General features: G+C 44.7%; 2 protein-coding genes across 3 annotated transcripts in view; both read right to left on the bottom strand.

Annotated features, from left to right (window-relative positions):
* The window catches only part of SV2C (synaptic vesicle glycoprotein 2C), a 177,187-nt gene that overhangs the window by 36,164 nt on the left and 123,811 nt on the right, over positions 1–17,212 (bottom strand). The window lies entirely within an intron of this gene.
* On the bottom strand, positions 5,032–6,334 carry LOC114891664 (G2/mitotic-specific cyclin-B1-like). The gene is given in 3 exon segments (XM_029215881.1): positions 5,032–5,351; positions 5,354–5,615; positions 5,762–6,334. Coding segments are annotated over 3 exon segments (1,155 nt in total).

The raw sequence follows: 17,212 nt of genomic DNA, 5'->3' as shown, positions 1-17,212 counted from the left end.
TGTAGCTCCATAAGATTCAACCAGGTGCAGCTGGACAGTCCTTGTGGCCAATATCAGCAGACATTTTTCACCTTCTTCTCATTTGTTAAAAAAAGGGGGGGAAAAGCAAGGGTGAAGAGAATAGGTAAATAAACTGTGGTACAGGGGCTTCCCTGGTGGTGCAGTGGTTGAGAGTCCGCCTGCCGATGCAGGGGACACGGGTTCGTGCCCCGGTCCGGGAAGATCCCACATGCCACGGAGCGGCTGGGCCCGTGAGCCATGGCCGCTGAGCCTGCGCGTCCGGAGCCTGTGCTCCGCAACGGGAGAGGCCACAACAGTGAGAGGCCCGCGTACTGCAAAAAAAAAAAACAAACACAAAAACAACAACAAACAAACAAACAAACAAAACTATGGTACAGCCATGCTATAGAAGACAGTATAACTATTGGCAAAAAAGTGAGGTAGATTTTTCTGAACTGATTTGGAAACTGTCCAAGTAACATGCTCAGTGAGGAAAACACCTTTTCAAACCAACGTAAATAGTAGTGATTTCATTTTTATATACACATAAACTATATCATTATATCTAGAAAACAAGTGGGAGGAAGAGATACTCAACTATTTTACATGGTTATTCAAGGTAGCGGGTGGGAGCTATTAGGGGCCTTTCGCTTTGGCATTATTTAATTTTTGAGTTTTGTATCACCTTGTATTACTTTTTACTCAGAGGGGGAAAAAACCTTTTCAAAGAGTTGCAAGCCTTTGATTTTTCTGAAATGTAAGGTCTGATGGGAAAAGAGAGGAGATAAGGAAACTGGAATGATAACTGTGACAGTATTTAGCATCCATATACAACTTTCAGAACTAAACTAACGTTAATTCTGACTCTGACGAATCTTAACATTGACACTACAGGGCTCATTTATGGAGAGCAGTGAGGAAGTGCCTCGGTGTCTCTGGGTGGGAAAGAAAATGATATTCACAGATCTTTCATCTGTAAACCTGTATCTCTAGTCACAGTCTGATTTTGGATTCTCAGGCCAAGGCCAGTTGCATCTTGAGCGGTAATGGCACAAGCGCTATTGCCAACAGTGATACACAAAGAAATCACACACACAGAGCTCGTGGGGATCTCTCTGCAGCACAAAATCATGCATTCAAGAAGTGAGGGCCAATTCAACTGGAATTACACACCCCAGGGAGAGGGTGCAAGTAACTGTCGTAGTCGTCTGTCTCTAAGAGCAGGCCTAGGCCACAAGCTGACCTTTCTTGCTGGTTTCTCTATTTCTGCTTCCAAGCTCTGGTCCTGCCATTTGGAATGCACAGAGCCAGAGTCAACAGCAGGAGGAAGTCACATTATGCTTCTGGTTCCTGATTCTGACTTGTGATCCTAACCACACTTTTGAAGAAGCACACTGCCTGGCGGCTTTTGAAACGCAGAAATTTATGGGCTTATTTTTCAGGGTATATCTGCTGTGAGTGCTCCAGATACGAAAAGAAAGAATGAGAGGACCTTTCCAGAAAGAGTTCCTGGTAAAAGCATGTAAGACTCATTCAAGCACGATGCTCCCCAAGCTTCCCTGACAGAAATGAGTCCAAGGGTTTGAAAAAAGCTGACAGCATAAAGTGTGTGTGTGTGTGTGTGTGTGTGTGTGTGTGTGAGAGAGAGAGAGAGAGAGAGAGAGAGAGAGAGAGGTGTGTGTGTGTCTGTTTTAAACAAAGGTCCTTTGGAATTTTCTTTTGTAGACAGACAATAATATAGTACTAGTACTATGATTATGTAGGTCAAGGACTTCCCTGGTGGCGCAGTGGTTAAGAATCCGTCTGCCAATGAAGGGGACACGGGTTCGAGCCCTGGTCTGGGAAGATCCCCCACGTCGTGGAGCAACTAAGCCTGTGTGCCACAACTACTGAGCTTGCACTCTAGAGCCCATGAGCCACAACTACTGAGCCCATGTGCCGTAATTACTGAAGCCCACGTGCCTACAGCCCATGCTTTCCAACAAGAGAAGCCACCACAATGAGAAGCCTGAGCACCACAAGGAAGAGTAGCCCCTGCTCCCCGCAACTAGAGAAAGGCTGCACACAGCAATGAAGACCCAACGCAGCCAAAATAATAAATAATAATAATGTAGGTCAACTGAAATTTTATCAAAAATTTTTCTGTAAATATATACCACAATACCCTATGGGATAGTCAAATTTTGACCATATACAAATGAAGCTTATAAATGCATATAAAGGCAGCTCATTACTCTGTAAATACACACTGAATATATTCATATTTATTATCTTATAGCACATATAGGCACGCATTAACTTTCCTTCTCTGTTTTACACACATAAATATTTATTTAAAAGGAACTGTATAGGGCTTCCCTGGTGGCGCAGTGGTTGAGAGCCCACCTGCCGATGCAGGGGACGTGGGTTCGTGCCCCGGTCCGGGAAGATCCCACATGCCACAGAGCAGCTGGGCCCGTAAGCCATGGCCGCTGAGCCTGCGCGTCCGGAGCCTGTGCTCCGCGACGGGAGAGGCCACAACAGTGAGAGGCCCACGTACTACAAAAAAAGAACTGTATATGTTTTGCAGACTTATATTAATATATAAACTCTTACATAAGCTGATGTCCATGGACGAATAAAAATAAATCAACTATGTTCATTTTGTGAACAGGCATCGTTTTAGGAAACTGAAAAGCAAACAAAAATAAATATTGGGAATTCTTACATTAGGTAGAAAGTTGGACTAACAGACTCTAAAGCCGTTTCTGGGGCTCAGGTTCTCTCTGATTCTAAGATCTTGTGCCTGGACCAGATGAAGCCACAGGAAAACCTCTCTTGAGTATAGATCCATGGTAAGAAATGGAACACTTTCAAAATTGAACAGAACAAAACAAACTTCTAAACCACAATTTGTACTGACACAAGTGCCCAAAGGTTGGTAGAGAACTTGTAGCAAAATGATACTTATTCTCCATGTTAGCAAATCAATCTGCTTTCAAATCAGCTGTCCTTAAAAAACTATATATATATATATATAGTTTTTTTTGCGGTATGTGGGCCTCTCACCGCTGTGGCCTCTCCTGTTGCGGAGCACAGGCTCCAGACACGCAGGCTCAGCGTCCATGGCTCACGGGCCCAGCCGCTCCACGGCATGTGGGATCTTCCCGGACAGGGGCATGAACCCGTGTCCCCTGCATCGGCAGGCGGACTCTCAACCACCACGCCACCAGGGAAGCCCTAAAAAACTATTTTTTTCTAAACAGTGCTCCATACAACTTCATGATCCCTATTCTATTCCAGACGAAGATCTCTTTGTTCTTTGCACATGGTGTCAGCAAGAGTTTGCTCATGATCAGTAAAAGCTCTCTCTTCATTTCCAGCAGATTTTTAATGACAGAGCACAGAAATGCTCATGGAATCCACTCTTAGAAAAAAGTTTTTCTCCCCAGGGTGGGGATGAGGAAGGGGCTGTAGTATTTCCCGTGTTATGACAACAGAGGTCAGCCTGAGTGTTCTTTGTTGCTGGTGCCAAAGGTCGCACTCATACATCTCCACTAACTGTTGACCCCTCTACCTGCTCCTGTTTTTCTAGCCCCATTTCTTGCCTTGTAGCCTCTGATCCAGAACAAATCGTTTAATGCTTGACAAGCGAAACAGCTGCTTAGCTCATGATTCAGGCCCAAAATGGCCCATAGAGTTTTGTCATTTATGTCAAAAAAATTCCATTCTAACAGGCTAGGAAATGCATGCGATCACAATGACCTGGGAGCTCAAGGAAGGGGATATCACACCCTGCTTCCAGGCACAGTGGGTGGAAATATGAGTCTGGAGAGGTCCACTCCATTAGCCCCATAGCCGGATATTGCTCACTTGTATCCAGTTTAAACCCACCCAGAGAACAGCCTCCTGATCTTTGTGGTGTTTGTGGTCATAGGATGCTTCATGAAAGGCCCCAGCCCGGGTGGAGATGCTCAACCTTCCTTCCTCACAGCCTTCCAGACCAGGAATGTGGAAGCCATCCTCTACTCTCTTCCCTCCCCGTGTCTAGTCAATCACTGAGAAATATGATGCCATTTTCTGTATTTCTCCCAAACCTGTTCCTTTCTTTCCACCTCTGCTTTAGGCCAGGCCCTCATCCCTCATCCAGCTCACCTTAACAGGGCTGATGTGCAGAGGGCATGGATCTGTAGGGCTGTGCCCACTTCCGCAATACTGAAGTATGCGTGTCATGGATACTGCCCTGAGTCCTGAGCCTTGGATCTCTCCATGGTCCAGCAACAGCGGGGTCTGCTTGGCCCAGCAGGGGTCTCAGGACCTGGTTCCAGTGCTTTGGCTTTTTTCTCCTCTGACTGGGAAATGCCCTGTGGTTAAATGATTTTAATATCTCCTGTTTTTTTCTACTGGGAACAACGTGTGTTAATTTTATTACGAATAGCTGATATACAATATTATATGTTTCAGGTATACAACGCAGTGATTCACAATTTTTAAAGGCTATACTCCATTTATAGTTATAAAATATTGGCTATATTCCCTGTGCTGTGCTATAAAATATATCCCTGTAGCTTATTTATCTTAGACATAGTGGTTTGTATCTCTTAATCTGCCACCCCTATCTTGCCCCTCCACCCTTCCCTCTGCCCACTGGTAACCGTTAGTTTGTTCTCTATATCTGTGAGTCTGTTTCTATTTTGTTATATTCACTAGTTTGTTTCATTTTTTACATTCAACATATAATTGATGATAATATAGTATTTGCCTTTCTCTGACCTATTTCACTAAGCATAATACCCTCCAAATCCATTGCTGCAAATGGCAAAATTTCATTCTTTTTCTTATGGCTCCGTAGTATTCCGTTGTGTACATATACCACATCTTCTACATCGATTCATCTGTTGATGAACACTTAGGTTGCTTCCATATCTTGGCTATTGTAAATAATGATACTATGTACATTGGGGTGCATGTACCTTTTTTTTTTTAATATGTACAGATGGCACATGGTGCCAATTTTATTTGCAGATATTATAGTATTCCAAAGTTCACAAGTTAAGCCTTTGCCACAGCCTTGGCTAAATCTTGAACGAGTGCAGAATTCAGCTGTGCTAGAGTGCTGATCTTAGCATGCTTAGATGTGGCATACTTGTTCTTGATAGTCATGTGCTTTGTAAGCCCACGATTCACCATGACTATATTCTTAGCCAGGTGTTGCAATAACAACAAGAAGCGATTGTTGACAGTGTATGACAGGTAATGCTGTAGAGCTGGTGTCCATCCACCATTATCAAGAATTTTCAGTGCTAAGCAAAAAGCTCCCGCTGCAACCTGAGAAGGAGGAAAGTGCACCATATCGTAGTCCAACATAGTTCCAACAGATATTTGGCCAAAGTTTGTAGCTCAGCATCAACCTCTCCAACCTTGGATGCTCTCCGAAGGAAATGCAGGGGTAGAGGGCGACCCAGACTAAAATTTAAAGCTCTTAGAATCTTCATTTCCATCTGTCTGATTTGGTACTTAGTGTAGGTGTTGTCAGTCACAAAGGCAAAGTCACCAATTTCTGGAGGGTACATTTCCTCGTATTTGCTTGCAATAAACATGGCAGTGACACCAACCATCTTGGGCACACAATTATCCTGCATGAACCGGTCAATAATGGAAACAGTCATGTACATGGTCTCCTGGAGTAAGTGAATTTCACTTGAACCTGCACTAGCCAGTCAGTTAGGATGGCTCTCATGTTTCCGGTGATTTCACGACCCAGTAGGTATTTTGGTCTGACTGCTTCCTCTTCCTCAAGTTGTCTCAGATAAGCATAGATATCTTTTACATCTTCACTACAAAGGTTTGGATCCGCTCCATCTTCTGCACCCACATCACTCACTGTAAGAATTACATCAGAGAAAGCCTGACACACATATTCTCCTGCAGGGGCACAGCCAGGTGTTTCCATGGGGCTTGGAGAGGGAGTATCAACCAAAATAGGCTCAGGGGGAAGTCTCTCTGCTTTAACAGGCTCGGGTTCTGGCTCTGGCTCCAGATCCAGCTCCGCTGGGGGCTCCGGCACAGGTATAGGAGCCTTTTCCAGAGGTTTTGGTAGATTTTTAGCAATAACTTTTCCAGCACCTAAAGTTTTTGCTTCCTTTTTCAGGGGTAGTTTGGCCTGTGGCTGTTCACTGACTTTGTTGCCGATGTCTCCAAGAGCTGTTCTTGGCCTCAGCCCGGGCTTAGAGGTTGCAACAGTGGCCACAGGCACGCGCTTTGTGCCTGCCATACTGACCTTCGCCCTATTTTCAGCATTAATTTTCGTGTTCTTCCTCTCTCCATCCGTCTGCACCCCAAACTCTCCCACCATTTTAGGGGCCCACTGACTGCCATCCTCCCCCCAAATCTGTCCCGGTCCACTCCTGCCAGGGGAACTCCAGCAGGCGAGATAGGGAGAGGAGACACAGCGAGCCAGGAGAGCCGCGTTTGTTCACCGTCCTTAGCAGCTCATCCTGGTGATCCAGAGCGCCATGGCTTCCTCTGCACCAGGCAGCAGCTCAGTGGGGAGAAGCAGAGCACGGGAGCCACTGGCCAGCTGGGGACATTGAACCCACCGCAGGCCAAGAGCCATTCCCTCATGTACCTTTTTGAAGTAGTTGTTTTCGTTTTTTTCTTCAGATATATACCCAAGAGTGGAATTGCTGGGTCATATGGTGGTTCCATTTTCAGTTTTCCTTCTTTTTTTTTTTAGTAGTTATTTATTCATTTGTTTGCACTGGGTCTTAGTTGCGGCCAGCGGGCTCCTTAGTTGTGGCTCACCAGTTCCTTAGTTGCAGCACATGGGCTCCTTAGTTGCGGCAGGCGGGCTCCTTAGTTGTGGCATGCAAATTCTCAGTTGCAGCATGCATGTGGGATCTAGTTCCCTGACCAGGGGTCAAACCTGGCCCCCCTGCACTGGGAGCATGGAGTCTTATCCACTGCACCACCAGGGAAGTACTGTTTTCCACAGTAGCTGCACCAATCTACAGTCCCACCAACAGTGTACAGTTCTCTCCACACCCTCGCCAGCATTTGTTATTTGAATACCGCCTCTCTTTAACAGAGTTTCCAACCAGCTTCCAACCTGCCTAGTCTAATCTATCTTCCATGTACCTTCAAGAGATCTTTCCATAAGAAAAACGGAATCACAAACTCACTTACTAGCTTGAAACCTTTTAGTGGTTCTCCACTGGCCCTTCAGGATAAAGTTCAGATTCTTTAGTGTGACCACAGGGCCCTCCAAGACCTGGCTCCTGCCCATCTCTCCAGCCTCATTCCTCAGAAATCCCTCCTTCCAATCTTTGCTACCTGCTGTGCAACATCTTTACATCTTTACCCTTCCCCATCCTTGTCAGTTTGGAGAACTCCTAAGCTTCAGTCTTCTTTTCACCAAGTAGAGAGGAACATCCTCTGTAAATTCTTCCAGACACATTAACAAGTATTCACTTCCCCCACTGAGCTATCTTGGGATCCTGTGAATTCCCACAGCCCTTAGCATGGTGCCTGACACAGAGAAAAGCCACAGCAGACAGCGATCATTCATCGGCAAGTCTCTTCCTGGAGGGCAGGGGCCATGTCTTATTCATCTTTAGCACAAAACGTGGCAAACAGTAGTCACTCGACAAATGCTTATTTAGTTAATCAATAAGTAACCTGTTCTTGGATTCCTTTAAAATCAGAGTATTTGCCTAATACCTTCAAAAGTGACTTTTTGGAAACATATCATTATATTTCCTAATTTCCAAATATATGGAGTTTTGTTTCGGTAACTGATTTCTAGCTGAATTTCCTTGTGGTAGGAGATCATGCATGGTGGTATTTTGAAATATGTTGGAACTGCTTTACGATTTTTAAAAAATTTTTTTATTTCTTGGTCGCACCACATGGCATGTGGGATCTTAGTTCCCCAACCAGGGATCAAACTCAAGCCCCCGCAGGCAGTGGAAGTGCAGTCTTAACCACTGGACCACCAAGGAAGTCTTTACAATTTTTGTTTTTTCAAGTTTTATTGAGGTATGATGGACAATTTAAAAATGTACCCGTTTAAGGTGTACAATGTGATGATTTGATATATATATATATATATATATATATATATATATATATATAGCTTGTGAAATGATTATCATAATCAAGTTAATACACATACACATCAACCCACATTTAAGATCTACTCCACAAATTTCAAGTATACAATACAGAATTATTTATCTGTTGTCACTATGACACACACAGAACTATGGTCATATTAGATCCCCGGAACGTATTCAACTTACAACTGAAAGTTTGTACGCTTTGCCAATACTTCTTCATTTCCCCCAGTTTCTAATGTTATAGTTTGGCTTCCCTCTAGAGCAACGAATGTACTTTCTCGTGGACAGACTTAAGACTTCCCCCACATGAACTGGACTTCCTTTTGGAAAAGTAAAACTCTCAAGAGTTCATATACCAATACGTAATTCAAAGGGGCACTTCTTATGTCTTTAAAGCATGTTTCATACAGATTGTTTGAAAATAAAACATAGGAACCCAAATCAGTTCAATTGTTGGCAGAAACCCAGTTCACTCTTGCCCATCCCTGATTTATGACCCTGCGTGAGACATACAAATGCTATTTCTCCTCACCCGCCCCCACCCCCTTTCCCTTTGTTTCAAAATGTCAGGCATCTACCCAGAGTTACATTTCACCTTTGCTCTCTGGAAAGGCTGATTGCTTGGGTCATTAATCTTGGCCCAGAAAGAAGGTCCTCACTGCTACCCACTGTGGAAATGATTGGTCCTGGTGCATCCCAGAGAATGGTTTTCTAGGGCTGCGGCACCAGAAAAATCAAACCCAGAGTGACTGAGTCTGGGACAAGCACAGCAGTTTTTCACTCAACGTTACCTTCTCTGGCTGCTACTTAAGAGAAATGATGTAAAAACTCAGGGAGCCCATGGTGACAGAGCACTAGAGCACAGGCAGACTGCTGCTCCAGTAGAGCAGCTATAAAACCAGCTTTAACCAGAATGCTAGTACCAGCGCTTACAGATTCACACGTGGGCTCCCTTTCTCCTCATGATGGCGCACCCCACTCTGATTACAGTTGTGGTAAAGGACAGGAAGCTTTGAGCTTCCAACTGCAGCCCCCAGGAGGGATACAGATAAGTGCATTCAAGGCCTGTAGCAGATTCCCAGAATATTTATAGTACACTCACCATGTGCCAGGTACCTCACGCACATCATCTTGTTTAATGCATCAACGATCCTGCTTTCCCTGCCACCCCGATCCCCCACCGCAGGGTGGCCACATAAAATCAGGTCACCAGTCATATTCGATCTAAAAAATTTTTAGTATAAGTATGTCCCATGCAGACTTCTCTGGTGGCACAGTGGTTAAGAATCTGCCTGCCGACGCAGGGGACACGGGTTCCAGCCCTGTTCCGGTAAGATCCCACACGCCGCGGAGCAACTAAGCCCGTGCGCCACAACCACTGAGCCTGCGCTCTAGAGCCCGCGAGCCACAACTACTGAGCCCACATGCCACAACTACTGAAGCCCGCGCGCCTGGAGCCCGTGCTCCGCAACAAGAGAAGCCACCGCAATGAGAAGCCCGTGCACCACAACAAAGAGTGGCCCACGCTCACCGCAACTAGAGAAAGCACTCACGCAGCAAGAAAGACCCAACGCAGCCAAAAATAAATAAATTAAAAAGAAAAAAAAAGTATGTCCCATGCACTATTTGGGACATACTTACACTAAAAATTATTTGCTGTTTATCTGACATTCACTTTTTAAAAATTCAAGTATAGTTGATTTACAATGTTGTGTTAGTTTCAGGTGTACAGCACAGTGATTCAGTTATACATAAATATATATCTATTTTTTTTCAGATTCTTTTCCCTTACAGGTTATTACAAAATATTGAGTATAGTTCCCTGTGCTATACAGTAGGTCCTCGTTGGTTATCTACTTTATATATAGTAGGATGTATAAATTAATCCCAACCTCCTAATTTATCCCTTTCCCCCTTGGTAATCATAAGTTTGTTTTCTATGTCTGTGGGTCTATAAAATTCACATGTAACTAGGCATCCTAGTTGCATTTTTATTTGCTAAATATGGTAATCATATCTTAGGAGACATTTGGCAATGTCTGGAGACATTTTTTTATTACCATGAGCTTGGGGGAGGAGGGTTACTACTGGCGTCTAGTGGGCAGAGGCCAGGGATGCTGCTAAATATTTTATAATGCACAGGGCAGCTCCTTCCACCCCCAAAGAATTATCCAGCCCAAATGTCAATAGTGCCCAGGATGAGATCCTCCTGTAAACTAGTCATTGTGCCCATCTGTGGCACAAGTACTCAAAATTGATAGAGATAATAAGGATATTTTAAAACTTGTTTTCAGACAAAGGTTTGGAAACAAGACTTCAGGAGACTTTAGATTTTATTCCTGTACGAACGCATTTTGTTTTTCTGTTAGGTTTTGTTATTAAGTTTTAAGCTCTTTTGATTTTTTTTTTTGCTATGAAATTGATCTACAGGGGTTGCCATTTTTTTCTACTCATATGCTTTTTTTTTCTTTTTTTAAAAATAAATTTATTTTATTTATTATTTTTGGCTGTGTTGGGTCTTCGTTGCTACTCCTTGTTGTGCTGCATGGGCTCCTCATTGCAGTGCCTTCTCTTGTTGCGGAGCACGGGCTCTAGGCATGTGGGCTCAGTAGTTGTGGCTCGCAGGCTCTAGAGCGCAGGCTCAGTAGTTGTGGTGCACGGGCTTAGTTGCTCCGCGGCATGTGGGATCTTCCTGGACCAGGGCTCCAACCCATGTTCCCTGCATTGGCAGGCAGATTCCCAATCACTGCGCCAGCAGGGAAGCCCTCCTCATATGCTTTTTTTTTTTTTTCTTGCGGTACGCGGGCCTCTCACTGTTGTGGCCTCTCCCGTTGCGGAGCACAGGCTCCGGACGCGCAGGCTCAGCGGCCATGGCTCACGGGCCCAGCCGCTCCGCGGCATGTGGGATCTTCCCGGACCGGGGCACGAACCCGTGTCCCCAGCATCGGCAGGCGGACTCTCAACCACTGCACCACCAGGGAAGCCCCCTCATATGCTTTTAAACACACCCTAAAGAACAAGTAAAGGTGGCACACAATAAGAAGAACAAAGGAATGTTTTTTCCCCCTGGGGTTTTGGTAGAGGGCAGCATTCTCCATCAAATGCTTTCTGATAACACCTGCAGCATATAAATGCTTATTACCAAAAAAAAAAGGTAATAACCATCTACTTCCTGTAGCATTTGTGTTCTTGTTTCATAGTGTGGGAAAGTTTGCTCTTAAAATTCCCTGCTAATCCTCAGGAATTGGGAAACAGTGCCATTAGTAAAAGCACCTGGCTTTAACCACCTGTCCCAACAAGGTCACTCTAGTAGAGCCATGGCCATTCAGCAGGAGGGGCCCACACTGGGTTCCAAAGACCTGCACTCAGAACTCTGGGAAACATGTATTCTCTTCAGGTCGTCTCAGCTCCTGCGTCCTGGGGTCCACCTCTCTGTTCCCATGCCTCATCCAGCCCCATGATATCACCATCACCAAAGTTCACTACCTTCTCTCAGCACTCATAGCCATCATCCGTAATGACTCACCTTTTCTTCCCTTCTGCCTGATCTCCTCCTCAAACCCTGCTGCTTCATTTTCCAGTGTCCTGGAGGATGGCTCAGTAAGTCCACCTCAACAATGAAATGCTTTACTCCAGCCTCAACCTTTCCACTCTCCCCATTCTGTTTTGAACTTGCCCATTAGTGACTCCCCTTTTGTCTACATGCTGAATACAGTATCAAGATTCCCTTTTTCCTGTCTTGAGCTCCTTGTATCCCAGGGGGCTCCTCCTGCCCTAAGCAGAGTCCCTATGGGCACGCAATGACCAGCCTTTCAGATATGCTCAGATAACATACTCATCTTAGGCTCCAGTGGGACATGGCTACAACCCCCTTTATAGATTTAAAAACTGAAGATTAAAAAAAAAAAATCAGCCTTAGCACTGAATTACCATTGTTCAACATCATTGGTCTTCAGGGTCATGCAAATTAAAACCACAGTGAGACACCATTCCATGCCCACCTAGGGCTGGCAACGATGTGGGGCAACTGGAACTCTCAGACGTTACTGGTGAGAGTGTAAAATGGTACAACTTTAGACAACTGGCAGTTTCTTAAAAAATTAAACACCCATCTACCCTATGATCCAGAAATCCTACTCCTGGGTATTTATCGAAGAGAAATGAAAATGTAAGCAGAGCTGAAGCTGCTCAAAAGACTTGTATAAAAATGGTCAGAGAGGGCTTCCCTGGTGGCGCAGTGGTTAAGAATCCGCCTGCCAATGCAGGGGACACGGGTTCAAGCCCTGGTCCGAGAAGATCCCACATGCTGCGGAGCAACTGGGCCCGTGCACCACAATTACTGAGCCTGCGCTCTAGAGCCCACGAGCCACAACTACTGAAGCCCGTGTGCCTAGAGCCCGTGCTCCGCAATAAGAGAAGCCACCGCAATGAGAAGCCCACACACCACAACGAAAAGTAGCCCCCGCATAGCAATGAAGACCCAACGTGGCCAAAAATAAAAATAAATAAAACAAATAAATTTATATTAAAAAAAATGGTCAGAAAGCAGCCTTTAGGAAAATTAAAATTAACCCCTCTCCTCCCCCCAAAAAAGCCCCACATAAAACTGCAGGCAACTCAAATGTCCATCAATGGGAGAATGGAGGAACACATTATGTGAATCTATATAAAGGGATTCTATTTTACAATAAAAAGGAATGAACTACTGATACATGCAATGTTATGAATTTATCAATGAATTTTTAAAACATTATGCTGAGTTAAAGAAGCCAGAAAGTTCTATACTTTATTTCTGTGAAATTCAGGAATGGGCAGAACTAATCTTTGGCTATAGAAATCAGAACAGTGGTTGACTTTGGGGTGGGGAGTGGAGGGGCTGACTGAATATGGGTATAATATCCTATTTATCTTGATTTGGGTGGTGGTTACGTGGATGTATATAATTGTCAAAATCCGTAGAACTGTACACTTAAGAGGAATCTTTTTGTGTGTAAATTACAACCTCAATTTAACAAAGAGTGGTCAGATGACAACAAGAGCAAGATTACATTATCAGTAATATACCAAAGCTCCAGGCATAGGACTAGATACTTTATAAACTAACCTGATTTGGAAGCATTCAGACTGTATTGCTTTGGGCTTAGCACTAGGTCAACTGGTTGTGTCTGAACAGACAACATTCTTTTTGCTTTTAACAGCAGAGGTGATCAAAGGCCAGGCAGGGCTCAGGTTCCATACTGAAGCTCCTTCCACTTTCTTGGCCAAGCTCTCCCGGACAAAGGTAACTCCTGAAGAGGGAGTTCCTAACCCTGGGGACTAAGGAGACGCAGGCCATTCCTCCTCACCAAAGGGAGATTTCCTGAGGCAGCTGCCCTTCTGATCGTGACCATGCTAATGCTGCCCAGAATGGTCTCCAGCAGCCATCTAGATGCATCACATACGAACTACAGCCTGCAGTGAACCGCCACACAGTCCGGAGTTACTGCTTCTAAGGATTCAAACTACAGAAGAGATAGTTCTGACTTTTGTGACCTCAGTGAGGACTTCACCTTCTACCGTATATCTCCTAGCCAAACTCCTGACACACACACACACACACACACAAGCTAGAAAGAACATTCAGCCCCAGAGGCAGCAATAATTGTGAGATTATTGAATAAGATTACATGTTAATTAATAAGATTAATAGATAAGTAGGGAAAGCAAGTAATTTCTTTGCTTAACTCAGGGGCTCTCGAAGTTTGGTAGCCAAAGAACACTTGTGGAGGTTTCTAAATTCCACGGATGCCTGGAGGTCGGTGTGAAGTCTGACAACCCGTCTGGATAAGCAAAGTGGAGGTGTGCTTCGATACAGAGTTAGATTAAGGAAGATTTAAAAAAAAGGTTTTCAGAAGTCTAGCAGTCATTTTCGTTTGGTAGGAGGCAGGTTGAAGAAGTTTAAGTGCAATTTTAGAGGCTGACAAGCTTAGTAACGAGGAGGAATTTGCTGGTCAAGTTTGTTTTATAAACGCCTTTGTCTTCTGAGGGCAAGGTGAAGATGTGAACTGGCCAGTGTTTGTTAGTTTCATGAAGGTCTTGAAAAGATGAACATAGTGACATTTTAAAGGGGAGGCAGATCAAAAAAAAGATTTGGGAGTGGGCGGTATTCTGGCTGGGAAATGAGTTTCCATGGAAACATTCTCCTTCCATCAGAGTCCAGTTTGCACAAAGGCAAACCAAACAGAGTTTTAAAAAATACCTCACGAGCTCTCTGATAGACTGAGTTTCCAGAGGTGACAAAGGAAGGAAAAGTTTCTGACATTAAATCAGGACAGGCACAAATTACAAAGCTAAAATGCACCCCTTGTCCATTCTAGGGTGTTCTAAGAAATGGTAGACTGTGATTAACCCTAACCAACACTGGGGGGCACCCTGGGTTCATAGGATACAGAGATGAGGTGCTTTTAAAAGGCTTTTTCCTGCTGACCTTTACCTGCAAGTCTGAGGGGAAGCTGGAATCAAGTCAGACTCGTGCCTGTCCTAAAAGCTAAGCCCACGAAAGTTGTTGCGCTTTTTCTTTCCTGCAGGGTTCTCGTTCACATGCATTCTAACCATGCATTCTAAGTCAACTGCTGCACTCCTACATTAGACCCGGCAGGGTACCTGCCCTGGGGGGATAAATACATAGATTGGAAAGGCAGGGTGCCCTCCAGCTCTGAGCGCTAGAGACCCAGCCAGGGGCAGCCAAAGCACAAAGCAGCCTCAGTGAGGGTTAGAATATAAGGTGGAGCCATTAAGGGTTGGAGATCAGTATTGTTTAAAGTGAAAATCCGGACAGACTGGTTCAAGATGGCGGAGTAGAAGGACGTGCACTCACTCCCTCTTGCAAGAGCACCGGAATCACAACTAACTGCTGAACAATCATCGACAGGAAGACACTGGAACTCACCAAAAAGATACCCCACATCCAAAGACAAAGGAGAAGCCACAATGAGACGGTAGGAGGGGCGCAGCCACAGTAAAATCAAATCCCATAACTGCTGGGTGGGTGACTCACAGACTGGAGAACACTTATACCACAGAAGTCCACCCACTGGAGTGAAGGTTCTGAGCCCCATGTCAGGCTTCCCAACCTGGGGGTCTGGCAATGGGAGGAGGAATTCCCAGAGAATCAGACTTTGAAGGCTAGAGGGATTTGATTGTAGGACTTCGACAGGACTGGGGGAAACAGAGACTCCACTCTTGGAGGGCACACACAAAGTAGTATGTGCATCGGGACCCGGGGGAAGGAGCAGTGACCCCACAGGAAACTGAACCAGACCTACCTGCTAGTGTCGGAGGGTCTCCTGCAGAGGCGGGGGGTGGCTGTGTCTCATCATGAGGACAAGGACACTGGCAGCAGAAGTTCTGGGAAGTACTCCTTGGCGTGAGCCCTCTCAGAGTCCACCATTAGCCCCACCAAAGAGCCCAGGTAGGCCCCAGTGTTGGGTCGCCTCAGGCCAAACAACCAACAGGGAGGGAACCCATCATCAGACAAGTAGTTTAAAGTTTTACTGAGCTCTGCCTACCAGAGCAACACCCAGCTCTACCCACCACCAGTCCCTCTCATCAGGAAACTTGCACAAGCCTCTTAGATAGCCTCATCCACCGGAGGGCAGATAGCAGAAGCAAGAAGAACTACAATCCTGCAGCCTGTGGAACAAAAACCACACTCACAGAAAGACAGACAAGATGAAAAGGCAGAGGGTTACGTACCAGATGAAGGAACAAGATAAAACTGCAGAAAAACAACTAAATGAAGTGGAGATAGGCAACCTTCCAGAAAAAGAATACAGAATAATGAGAGTGAAGATGATCCAGGACCTCGGAAAAAGAATGGAGGCAAAGATTGAGAAGATGCAAGAAATGTTTAACAAAGAACTAGAAGAATTAAAGAACAAACAAACAGAGATGAACAATACAATAACTGAAATGAAAACTACACTAGAAGGAATCAACAGCAGAATAACTGAGGCAAAAGAACAGATAAGTGACCTGGAAGACAGAATGGTGGAATTCACTGCTGCGGAACAGAATAAAGAAAAAAGAATGAAAAGAGGACTTCCCTGGTGGCGCAGTGGATAAGAATCCGCCTACCGATGCAGAGAACATGGGTTTGAGCCCTGGTCCAGGAAGATCCCACATGCCACAGAGCAACTAAGCCCGTGCGCCACAACTACTGAGGCTGTGCTCTAGAGTCCATGAGCCACAACTACTGAGCCTGTGTGATGTGACTACTGAAGTCTCAACGCCTAGAGCCTGTGCTCCACAACAAGAGAAGCCACTGCAATGAGGAGCCCGCGCACTGCAATGGACAGTAGCCCCCGCTTGCTGCAACTAGAGAAAGCCCGTGCATACCAATGAAGACCCAATGCAGCAAAAAATAAATAAATAAATAAATTTATTAAAAAAAGAAAAGAATGAAAAGAAATGAAGACAACCTAAGAGACCTCTGGGACAACATTAAACACAACAACATTCGCATTATAGGGGTACCAGAAGGAGAAGAGAGAGAGAAAGGACCCAAGAAAATATTTGAAGAGATTATAGTCGAAAACTTCCCTAACATGGGAAAGGAAATAGCCACCCAAGTCCAGGAAGCACAGAGAGTCCCAGGCAGGATAAACCCAAGGAGAAACACGCCAAGACACATAGTAATCAAATTGACAAAAATTAAAGACAAAGAAAAATTATTGAAAGCAACAAGGGAAAAATGACAAATAATATACAAGGGAACTACCATAATGTTAACAGCTGATTTCTCAGCAGAAACTCTACAAGCCAGAAGGGAGTGGCATGGTATCTTTAAAATGAGGAAAAGGAAGAACCTACAACCAAGATTACTCTACCTGGCAAGGATCATATTCAGATTTGATGGAGAAGTCAAAAGCTTTACAGACAAGCAAAAGCTAAGAGAATTCAGCACCACCAAACCAGCTCTACAACAAATGCTAAAGGAACTTCTCTAAGTGGGAAACACAAGAGAAGAAAAGGACGTACAACAATAAGCCCATAACAATTAAGAAAATGGTCATAGGAACATACATATTGATAATTACCTTAAATGTGAATGGATTAAATGCTCCAACCAAAAGACA

The sequence above is a fragment of the Monodon monoceros genome, unplaced genomic scaffold (assembly GCF_005190385.1).
Source record: "Monodon monoceros isolate NGI ecotype Baffin Bay Population unplaced genomic scaffold, NGI_Narwhal_1 Super_Scaffold_12, whole genome shotgun sequence".
Lineage (NCBI taxonomy): Eukaryota > Metazoa > Chordata > Mammalia > Artiodactyla > Monodontidae > Monodon > Monodon monoceros.
The sequence above is the reverse complement of the archived record's forward strand: the minus strand, read 5'-3'. Positions and strand labels throughout refer to the sequence as shown.